Here is a 12,113-nt window from a genome sequence, read left to right as displayed (position 1 = left end):
TAATTGCGTGTGCCTGGAGAGCACACAGAAAGTTTCAAGTTCAATAAATAAGAAATTAAATTTTCAAACATATAAAATAACTTATTTGTCATTTTGAATTCATTTTCTTCCCTATAATATTGAGAAAATATAGATAAATATGGATTAATATAGATACAAAAAAAGACAAAGTAAAATGATGTACTGCTTTTCAATTATTAATAAACTTTTTTTAAAGCAAATTCAAAGAAAAACTTTTTACATTTTAATATCTTTATGACAATGAAATAAATATATTTTAAAATAACTCAATAAATATGTATCAGTAAGGAAAGATAATATTTAAATACCTTAATACACAAGCTTCATCTTTAATTCTAAGATAGATGGGATAAAAACACACCAAACATTATGCGCGTAAATAAGTAGAGAAAAAAAAGACAAAAGTGTCTATAAAATAAAATAAAAAGAATATTTCATATACTTTGCTTAAGATGGACATTGCACAAAGAGGAATTTTAAGTTCTCTAAAACTTCTAAGTTCTTCTCTAAAAATCTACCTCTAAAAAGTTCTTGAAAACAGAATTTTTGCTCCTTCTTGCATAGTGCTTGCTTTATAGAAATTAATTTTTTTTTTTTAAATTATCATTCAACGAAGTTTTAAAAACATACTTTACTCAAAAATTTTTTTATGCATAATAAATATTAAACAGTTTTCATAATATTTATGCAAAAAGAATAGCCTAGATAACTTTTTATTTTATTATCTAAATTTCATATTTAAATATTTCATCTGCATGATATAAAAACTTTATACATACCAAAGTTTTTAATATTTTTAGAGCAAAAAACTCAAGGTAAGATTTAAAAAAACTTAGCGTCCTTGTAAAAAATTTAATTTTAGAATTTTTTGGAATAAAAGGATATGAATGACGTTAACAGAATGCTAATATCTCTGTCTTTATATTTTAAGAAACCTGCGTAAACGTAAAATTTTAAATTCTCTAAAACAGAATTTTTGTTCCTTCTTACATAGTGTTTGCTTTATGGAAATTAAATTTTTTTTTCTTCAAATTATCATTCGACGCAGTTTTAAAAACATACTTTACTCAAAAAATGTTTATGTATAAGAAATATTAAACAGTTTTAATAATATTTATTGAAAAAGAATAGCAGAAATAACTTTTTAATTTATTATCTAAAAATCATGCTTAAATATTTCATCTGCATGATATAAAAACTTTATACATACCAATGTTTTTAATATTTTTTAGTGCAAAAAACTCAAAGTAAATTTTAAAAAAATATAATTTCCTTGTAAAAAAGTTAATTATAGAATATTTTGGAATAAGAACGGTTAGAATTTAAATGTATAAAATATTATATATTATTTTCCTTTAAAATTAATCCTAGCTAAAAAATACAATACTTTACTTTTTATAATAAATACTTTACAGTATTTATTATTCATTTTTTACTCAATTAAATTACATTATTTGACTTATGTAAGCTTGATTTCTAAGCATTTAAATAATCTTTGAAAATTACAGTTGAAAGAAATTTCATGCAATTTACCAATACATATATTTTCAAATTTCACTTTTTTCACTGGACTCAACGTTCTGAATCCTTTATTCCATCATGAATACTCAAAACGTCTGAAATCCAAGGACAAGTACTTTAAACAAAAGTACAGAGTAAAAAATAAAGACTTTGAAGAGTGGTTATTAAAAGATAAAGTAAAACAGCAAGTACAAAACAAACGAGATACGAGTTTTTAATACACTAACATAAAATCAAAAATTCGAAAAGAAATAATGAAAAGACATGCAAAGCGAAACTATCCTACTTATGTACTCACGATCAACTGTGCTAAAAAAGTAGTTTGTTTTCAAATAATTTTATTTATTTTAGAACAATATTACATTTTTAAGCAGTGATCATACTGTGTAAACATTTTGTACGATGCATGAGGCAAATTGTTTTTCGAAGCGAAGCAAAAATATTTTTGCTTAATAAGTAGTACTTGCTAAAATATACCCACATAAAGTATTTAAAAAAAATGTTCGATATGCTTATAATAGAAATATTTTGAAATAAAAAATATTGTCACACATGACAAATATGTGCAGTTAAAAATAATTAATTGTACATAAGATTAATTAATTAAAAAAGTAAATGTTGATGAAATGATTGATTTTTTTACAACCATATTTCAACCATAAAATTTGGTTTATACGTTTAAATTACGGAATTGATTAGGAAATAAAATAGTGTTACGTAATCATACACTAGAATTTCAGAAAATATGCAACCTGTTTTTTTCAATGATGATTTTTACTTTTTAAAATAGGAAAAAAGGGATTTAAATAGAAAAAACGAAAAAATAATATTCTTCACGGATATCAAGAAAATATATATTTATAAATTGATATTTCATTTTACGTTTAATCCAAAAATTACGTTAACATAGTATGGTAGTCTTAAGTGAAATATTCTAAAGCTTTTGACTAGATAACAAATAATGATTTAGGCTTATTTAAATTTAACATTTGTATTTTTTTCCTCAATATATGTCGTAACATTTAATTTCTTCAATAGAATTGAAAATGAAAAATTTAATATTTTTTATTCTTAAAACAATGAGATGCACCAATTTGTTATTTAATTTTAACATACCTATAGATGTATTATGAAATTACTTTAATGGTTTTACTAGTTTTTAATGAAAATCTCAATGATATTTTCTAACTTCTTTGCATATTAAATACAGCAAACGTATGTGTTTTTAAAACGTATTTGTTGCCATTTACTTAGGTACAACTTCTACAGGTGAGTTGGCTACGTTAATAACTTCAAAAATTAATTTGAAACTTTTAATAAAACTAGGAATAGAAAGGTAGGTTTATTAGGTCTGAAAACAAAATCTAATTAAAATTTTTTTTAAATATTTTTCTCCAATGTACAAAGTAAAAAAAGGATTAACTTTAATAAAATAAATTTGAATATCCATACTATTTTTGCTTTCATATGTTACACATAGGTATTCACAAGCTTGCTTTTTTGCTAATGTTTTAAAATGCCTTTTTTAGCATTTACTTAAGTTGTACACATTTAAGTGAGTTCGTCAGAAAAAAATGCATCGGCAAAAATAAATATGAAGCTCTATTAAGAATATTAAATTTCATTGTTAACACAATAATCTAAGGAAATGTCTCGCCGATTTTGCTTCATAATTAACAAACAAAATATTGTATTAAATCAAAAACTAATTTGTATGAATATACAATAAGTATTTTCAAATGAAATTTATTTTGGATCATTTTTTTCACGACATATTTTATACACACAGGACAATGAATTAAAATCTGAGAGATTTTCTATTAAATGCTCTTGGGTGGCGATATATACTAAACTTATTAATGACTTAAGTAAAATTTCTTTATCTTTATTTCATTTCTTAAGAAAAAAAAAGAATTAACGGTTCATCAATGCTTTCAGAATTTTTTTACAATTTAATTTGTTAAACAAAGTAAATTCTTGTTCCACACTTATAAAAGAGTTTTTCGAAAATTGATGATTTTTTTTAAGTATTTCACCCTATTAAATGTTTCAAGGTATAGTTATATCCTTCTTAATAATTTGCAGCTAAATCAGTGTTAATCAAAAGCTTTTCTTATAAAGGTTTTTTAAGGGAGAGATTTCTCTTGATAACCTCTTACTGTTATATATTTCAGTAGTTTGGATTCTAATAAAATGCTCTCGTTGGTTTCAGAGCAAAATAAGGATATAGTTACAAAATATATGAAATTTGATGAGTTTAAAATTGTAAAGCTTTTGATTAGAATAAAAGAAAATGTTTTATTCTTTTTAAAATTTATAATTTATAAGTTTTGTAAATGTTTTTTTTATCCCTCTATATGTAGTAAAATGTAACTGCGTATATAATAAAAAAAGTGCGTAATTTTTTACCCTAAGACATTGAGATACATCACTTTGTTGTTTAGTTTTAAATTACCTATAGATATATTTCAAAATTATTTTTTGTTAGTTTTCTTATTAAAATCACAATAAGAGATTTTTATTGATTTGTATGCTAAATATATGACATGTATCTGGTTTTAAAATACATTTGTTGCCATTTATATAGGTGCAACTTCGTCAGGTGAGTTGGCTACGCAAATTCATAAATTTTTCATAAATGTTAAATTTTATTACTTTTAAAAAAAAAAAAGTAATATTTTGGAAATTTTCATTCAAAATTGAAAAATAAAAAATTATTTCGATTGAAAACAAATTTGAATGAATATTCAATTTGTATTTTTAAAAGAAATTTAATTTGTAACATTTTTATTCAAGACATATTGTGTACACTCATGACAATGAATTATTTTACCATTGAAGTTTTCTATTAAATGCTCTTGAGTGGCGACTTATACGAAACTTATTTAAGACTTAAGTGAAGCATTAAATCTGTGTTTCCTTAGGTCTGGTTTCTTAGGACAAGCGCCTTATCTGGGCGTCAGCGGGACGTCAACGTCGCGCTGACGCCAACAAAATACTGGTTTGTTAGCTCAAGGCCTGGTTTCTTAGAACTAGCGCCTTATCTGGGCGTCAGCGGAAAGTTGACGTAGAGCTGACGCCAAAAAAATACTTTTTTGTTAGCTCAGCGTGAGCAGTCGGTCCAACGCAGACATTATCTCTCATTGCGCATGCGTTAATAACGTAAACAAATATTTATTTTGAATTTGTATTGATTTTGTTATTGTCGACCAGTGTTTCTGAGAACAAATAATGACTTTGTCCAAGAAAAAACACATTATAGCTGAGCTAAATGAAGAGTGCTATGTTTAATGAAGAAGCTATGTTTAATGTCAAAATCAAAATCTTGGCTGATTTCAATGTGCTGTTAAATGTTGTCCGCCATTGCTTCTGTGGTTAACGTCACGTTGTAATCCAACTGCAGTTGAGTTCGACAGCAATTGTAGTTCAAGATGAGCGTTCGATGACGTATACTATCAAACTCACAAATGGACCAATCAGAGGTTAGCGCAGATTTCCAGCTGACGGCTCCTGTCCTAAGAAACCAGGCCCTTAAGAAAGAAAAAGAATTAAGGATTCATCAATGCTTTCAGAATTTTTTATTCAATGTAATCTGTTAAACAAAGTAAGCTTCAACACTTCTTGTTTAACACTTAAAAATGGATTTTTCGAAAACTGCTCGTTTTGTTTCACGTGCATTTAAATATATCAAATGCTTGAAGGTACAGTTATTTATTTCTTAATAATTTGCAGCGAAGTCAGTTTTGAGCAAAGTCTTTCGATATAAAGATTTTTTCAATCAGAGATTTCTCTTAATAAGCTCTTAATGTGATATATTTCAGTGCTTTGGTTTCTGAAACAAATGCTCTAGTTGGTTTCAGAACAAAATGCAAAAATTTATGAAATTTGCTGAGTTTAAATAACTTTATTCCTTTAAATATTATCTTGTGAATAATTTTTGCTGTAACTTTTTATATTTATACTAAAACCTTCCGTTTTAAAAGTCTTTTTGAATTCCAAATTAATCTTAACAAAAATTAGTTCCTGTATATCCTCTTTTTTTATTCAAAAAACTTTTTTTTTGTTCTTTCAGTTATTTATAGTGACATAATATTAAAAGCAAATTTTTATTGCAGGTGCATACGAAGTAATATCTGAAGTAATATCTAGTGGTATGTCTGATAAAACGAAAGTTTTTATAAAAATATTAGAACTTAAAAATTTTTTACATCTGTAAAACAATTAGTAATGTAAATTAAGGAAAAACTAAATTCGCACATAAAATACTCCTGAACTAAATGCGCATACAAAAAATACATGAACTAAATATAAAAACTGCGCATATCATTATTTTTTTTAGAGTTTCAACAGTATAAAATTAAAAATTTTCGTAATGCAGGTATATGTACATAAGTATTTCAGTTTTTCAGTATTAATAAATTTCCAATAAGAGGTATAATTTTTTCTAATTTTATTTGAAAAATTCATTTATTGAAATATCCAAAAGTCAATAAGAATTATTGTATGATTTCTCAATATTTACAATATTTAATTATTGTATGATTTCTCAATATTTCTCAATCACACAATAATTTTTATTATGGAAATATTAAAAAATAAAAACTTGTGAATATAATATGATTAAAAATAAAACCATGTAAAAATAAAGTAAAGTGTTAGATAAAAAAAGCAAGAATGTAATATTAAAAAAAATATAAGAAAATTTATTCCCTATAATTACAAATTTGAAATCAACTTGTTTATTTTTCTCCTCTTTTCCCATTTTCAAATTATAGATTTTAGAAGATTTATTTTATTTCAGTCAGTAAACTTATATTTAAGCTAATTAGATATTTAAAAAAAATTAAAAGCCACGACAAATATTTATAACAACGAGTTATAAATAAAGTTGCTTTAATTAATTTCATTGCTTCCATGAAAAGTGAAAATATTACTATGTATGAGAAATATGTGCGGTTAAAAAATAAATTTATAAGCTTTAAATTGCTTGAATAAGAATATTTTTGAATTACTAAAAATGCTAAGTTAAAATTAAATGATATTAGAATAAAAGAAAATATTTGATGATAATTAAAATTTAAAATTTAAGAATTTTTTAAATGTCTTATCCTAATGTATGTAATGCGTAAATGCGTTCATACATAAAAAAAGTATGTGCATTTCTTTAACCCTAAAATATCGAGATGCATCATTTTGTTGTTTAGTCTCAAATTGCCTATAGATATATTTTGTAATTAATTTTAGTTGGTTTTTCTATTGAAATCTCAATAATAATTTCGAATTGATTTGTATGCTGAATATATGACTTATATATTTTAAAAATTTTTTGTTGGCATTTATGTAGGTCCAACTTCGTCAGGTGAGTTAGTTACCTAAATTCATAACTTAAAAAATAAATTTCAAATTTTTTATAAAATTGGAAAAACTAATTTCAGTTGCTTTCGGAAGTATTTTCTTATAACTGAACAAATCAAAAGTGGATTTAATGCTTTCAAATAAATTTGAATATTCATACAATTAATTTTTCACATGTTAGACATAGATGATTGTGTTTTGAGGTACGATTTTGACATATTTTTTGCTTTAAAAATGTTTTTGTTGCCATTTTCTTAAGTCTAACATCTTCAGGAAAGTTAGTTAGAAAAATATTATCTTCACTAATAATTTAGAAAATCTCTTCTGAAATTGTGTAAATAATTTCAAACTTCATTGCTTTAAGTATTAATTCGGCTACTTTCCTTCAAAATTAAAAATTAAAAAATAAGTAAAATTTAAAACTGATTTGAATCTATATACAACTTATATTTTCACATTAAACTTAGTATGGATAAATTTTTTTCAATATAAGGGGGACAATTCTTTTTCCTCTACGCATTTTACTGTATTGAATATTTCAAAGTATTGTTATTTATTTCTTAAGTAAATTGCTACAAAGTTAGTGTTAAACAAATTCATCCCCTGTCGAAGATTCTATCAAGATGAAAATTCTATTGTTAAAATACAGATGCCATGTATTTTAGTACTTCGGAATCTACTCTTCCGGTAATTTCAGAGCAAAAAAAATAATGTATCGAAATTTACAGAGTTTAGATAATTTTATTCCCTTAATTCCTTTAAATCTTGTGAATATTTTTTCTCCTTTTTAACTTACATTTATACAGAAACCTTCCTTTTTTAAATTCTACATGAGGCTTCACATAAATGAGATACTGTATATCTTCTTTTTTATTCCAAAACTTTTTGAATTTTATTTATTTATTTATAGTGTAATCGGGTAATTTATAGTGACATATTATTAAAAGCATATTTTCATTGCAGGGGAATATGAAGTAGTATCTGAATTAATATCTGGTGGTAAGCCTGATGTTTAGTTGAAATATTATAAATTTAAAACCTGATAAGATACGTAATAAAATCATAATATAAAATACGAATATCATTCCTTATTTTAAGTCTTTAAATTTAAATAAATGGTTTACAATACACTATAAAAACTTCTATTACAATAGAAATTGTCATAATGCAAGGAAATGTACAAAAATATTTCATTTTCAGGCATTAATAAATTTTTAATTAGACTTATCTTTATTTCCTATTTTATTTGAAAATTTCATTTAAAAAAATATTCAATAAAACTTATTACGAGTGTTTTATTCAGTGAATGAATTTCTGAAAACAATTAAGAAAATCAAAGTTTCTTTCTAAAATTAATTTATTAATAATTTATAATAAATTGGTTTAGACACTATTTTAAATTTTAAAAAAAATATTTTTATCAAAATGCTTTGTCAAGTTTTTTTTAACATTTTAATATAAAATTAATACAAAAGTGAAAACATATAAATATGATTTGAATAATAATTAAATAATATAAAAAAATGATATAAAAATAAGATTACATTTCCCACAAATACAAATTTGATTGCAACATGTTTTTTTTCTTCCAAATTTTTTTTTAACATTTATAGAATACATATTTTAGATTCATTTTTACTATACTTTTTATATATATTATGTATATATATGCATTAAAATGTATTTTTTGCTATTCATTTAGGTCCATCTTCAGGTGAGTTAGCTTAATAAACTTCAAAAATAATTGTGAAACTTCATATAAAAATGGGAAACAGATGTGAGAAATTAATTTGTCATAACATAAAAACTTATTTTGAAGTTCTTTTCGAAATTTTTTTTTAAAAATGAACAAACTAAATATAAGTTAAATAATTTAAATAAATTTGCTTAAACATACAATTTACGTTTCCCATGTTACTAAGATATGTTCACACGATTGTTTTTCAAAATCCATTTACAACATATTTTTGTTTTTAAAATGGTTTTGTTACCGTTTACTTTGTTCCAACATCTTCCGTTGAGATATATAGAAAATATTTTTTCTATGATATTAATTTGAAACTCATTTTAGAAATTGTGAAAATCATGTTGAATTTCATTGATTAAAAACGAAAATTTTAATTGAGCGAACTTTCGAAAATTAGTACAAATTAAAAGTAACAAACAAATAATGTGATATATTTTAAAATAGTTTTAAAGTATGTACAATTTATAATTTCGTATTAACATTTTTATTTCAATATACGTACTCTAACAGGACAATAAATTAAAATCAGTGAGATTTTTTACCGAATGCTCTTAAGCGGCAATTTATTCAAAACTTGTTTATCTGAAGTTTTATATCTTTATTTTCCTTCTTATAAAAGAAATAATTAAAGGTTTATAAAAGATTTAAGATTTTTTTTACAATCTGTTAAATAAAGCAAGTTCTTGTTCAAACACATATAAAAGAGTTTTTCGTGAAGTGTCTATGCAGCTTTCTCATTGTGTATTTCACTCTTTCAAATGTTTTATTGTTAATAACAGTAAATTATTGCAAAGTTAGTGTTGAGGATGAGGAAAGTCTTTTTCTATTGAAGATTCAGGCAGGGAGAAACTCCTCCTGTTGATCTCTGAAAGTCTCATGTTTAAGTGACTTGATTTTAATATAATAAAATACTTCACTGCAAAAAAGGCTAAAGCTTCACAAATTTACAGAATTTGTAGAGTAAAAATAACTTTTTTTCTCTTAAATAATATTTAGTTAATATTTTTCATCTTTTTTACTTTATATTTCAAACATAAACCACTCCGTTTTTAAATCATTTGAATTTTACATAAGGCTTCCCATAAATCATTTCGAGTATATTCTGATGTATATACTTTTTATAGAAAAATTCCTAAAGTTTCATTTATTGTAGTTTCAGTTATTTCCAGTTACAAGTTATTAACAGCATATTTTAACTTGCAGAAATATACGAAGTAACGTCTGAAATAATATCTGGAGGTAGGTCAAAATTTTTTTTTTAAAATTAATATTCTATAAGTGATAATCTGCATGAAGTCCCTATTTCAATAAAAAGCCTTTAATACGTAACTGAAGCAACTTATTTTATAAAAAGAAATAATAATGAACTGATCTGATCATAAATATTGCATGTTTATAGTAAAACAATTGTTTAAACAAAATATATAATCATTTCCATTTTTTTTCCAAACTGACTTTTCAAAAATTAATAAAACATATTCCATTAATATGTATATTTATGTATACTTAAATTCAAAGTCTAAACACTTAATTCAAAGTTTCAATTATTCCCATCAGTAAATGTTTTATTTTTCGTTCCTACTTTAATAAAAATGTCTTATAAAATATAATATCTTGCAGGATATTTTCAAGAAAAATAATATAAAAACATTTAATATTTAAAAAACATAAAAATTAATGCGTGGAAAATAATTTACATAATAATAAATTAGTATAAATCTAAAAATAATAAAATAATAATAAACTTTTTCCCAAAAATCTAATTTTGAACTCCGCATACATATCACAATGCCTGTTCTAATTTTTTTTTTTTACATTTGTTGCTTACAAATTTTTATTTTTTTTGTTTGCAGAACTTATATTTTAGATAATTAGCTATTTGCAAAGAAGTATTGCAGAGCTTTAACAAATATTAATGTNACCATTTATTTAGTTCCAACATCATCAGGTGAGTTTGTTACAGCATATTTGCATAAAGAAAATTAACTCTCTTTTAAGAAATTGCGAAAATTATTATAAATTCCCTGACCAAAAACGAAAAAGATTTTTTCGTCATTTATTTCATTAAAATTAATAATCTTTAAAAAGGCGTTTAAGTTTTTAAAAAATTTAAGTATGTAGGCAATTTATGTTTTCTCATCAAATTTAGGGTTTATACATTTTATTTTTCAATGTATCTACACACTGGGTAATGAATTCCTGAAATTGTGAGAATTTCTACTATATACTCAGTAATTTCTCCAGAAAAAAAAATGTTTTTTTTTTTAAATATGTATCGAATAAGTATCGAAAGTCTCCTGTGATACCAATAGGTAATATAAAATTTTTTATGATGTTATATTAAATTATACAGGTCTAAACCAGCTTAAGAATTTTACACTTACGTTAGGAATATGTTTAATTTTTCGAATTATAATTTATTAGTAATGTTTAATTTTTCATTGAAACTTACATAATTTGATTATAGTGTTAGAAGAAATATTTTTTGAACGTTGCGAAACATTTTTGTTTAAGGATAGAGACTTTCTGTGTAACAAGGTAAATTTTTGCTCTAACGCTTATAAAGGAGTGCTTCAAAAACTGACCACCGTATTTTTCCTGTGTATTTCACTCACTTCATGGAATTTTTAATTATTTCTTAAGTAAATTGCTGCAAAGGTATTGTCCAGCAAAGTGTTAATAGAAGAATATAGAAGATTTTGTAAAGGAGAAACTCCTCTTGCTCAATAATTGCTATTTAAATAATATACGCTAATTAAGAAATTTTTACTTGTAGAAATATACGAAGTATTATCTTCTGTAATATCTGGAGGTAGGTCTCATAAAACAATAGTTTTACTTGAAATGATTGGCCTGTATAAGTTGTTTAGATACGTTATAAAATAAATATTTTTAAATATTTATATTCTTTTTTTAAGCCTCTGCATTTCACATTTGAATAAATAGGATTAATAATAGATTGAAGCGACTTATGATATTTTAAAATAGTTTATAATGAATAGAAATATTCAAATATATATTTCATATTTTATATATAAAAACATTATGACGAAAATCAGAAAAAAAGGTAATAGTCTTGATTAGGAAATATATACCTATCAATTTAATTTTACATTTGCTGTATTATTTATAAGATACTGGAAACAAAGTACGATAGTCTTGAAATTTGAAATTTAAAATTTTTAAACTAGATATCAAGACATTTTTCGAATAAAATTAAACAATTATGAGTTATCTAAATGTTTTTTTATAAATGTAGTTATATTTAATTGTGTCAGTGGCTTAAATAATTAATAAAAAATTAACATTCTTATAATCTCAAAAAATACAATGCATCCCTTTGCTGTTTTGTTTTAATTTATCTATAAGTATAGCGCAAATTAATTTTTCTAATTTTTAGATTTTTACTATTTATGTGCCATGTACATATATATATGTATATATATATATATATATATATAGGGCAATT

The 12,113-nt window shown here is 23.5% G+C and overlaps 2 protein-coding genes and 1 long non-coding RNA gene across 7 annotated transcripts in view; all 3 read left to right on the top strand.

Annotated features, from left to right (window-relative positions):
- The window catches only part of LOC107447053 (glycine receptor subunit alpha-2), a 64,229-nt gene that overhangs the window by 21,040 nt on the left and 31,076 nt on the right, over positions 1-12,113 (top strand). The window lies entirely within an intron of this gene.
- Positions 5,658-7,913, top strand: LOC139424826 (uncharacterized; the record flags this gene model as incomplete). Its single annotated transcript, XM_071183384.1, is given in 3 exon segments — positions 5,658-5,693; positions 6,887-6,901; positions 7,861-7,913. Coding segments are annotated over 3 exon segments (104 nt in total), but the record flags the coding sequence as incomplete, so codon positions are not given.
- The window catches only part of LOC107438684 (uncharacterized), a 22,399-nt gene continuing 18,883 nt past the window's right edge, over positions 8,598-12,113 (top strand). Inside the window, exons 1-4 of one of the 2 annotated variants that reach the window (XR_011637340.1) lie at positions 8,598-8,611; positions 9,848-9,883; positions 10,578-10,592; positions 11,421-11,456. This is a non-coding gene — a long non-coding RNA (uncharacterized lncRNA). Of the gene's footprint in view, positions 8,612-9,481; positions 9,605-9,847; positions 9,884-10,577; positions 10,593-11,420; positions 11,457-12,113 lie in introns of those variants that run through there. The other variant, XR_011637341.1, reaches the window with a different exon arrangement.

The sequence above is a fragment of the Parasteatoda tepidariorum genome, chromosome 7 (genome assembly GCF_043381705.1).
Source record: "Parasteatoda tepidariorum isolate YZ-2023 chromosome 7, CAS_Ptep_4.0, whole genome shotgun sequence".
Lineage (NCBI taxonomy): Eukaryota > Metazoa > Arthropoda > Arachnida > Araneae > Theridiidae > Parasteatoda > Parasteatoda tepidariorum.
The sequence above is the reverse complement of the archived record's forward strand: the minus strand, read 5'-3'. Positions and strand labels throughout refer to the sequence as shown.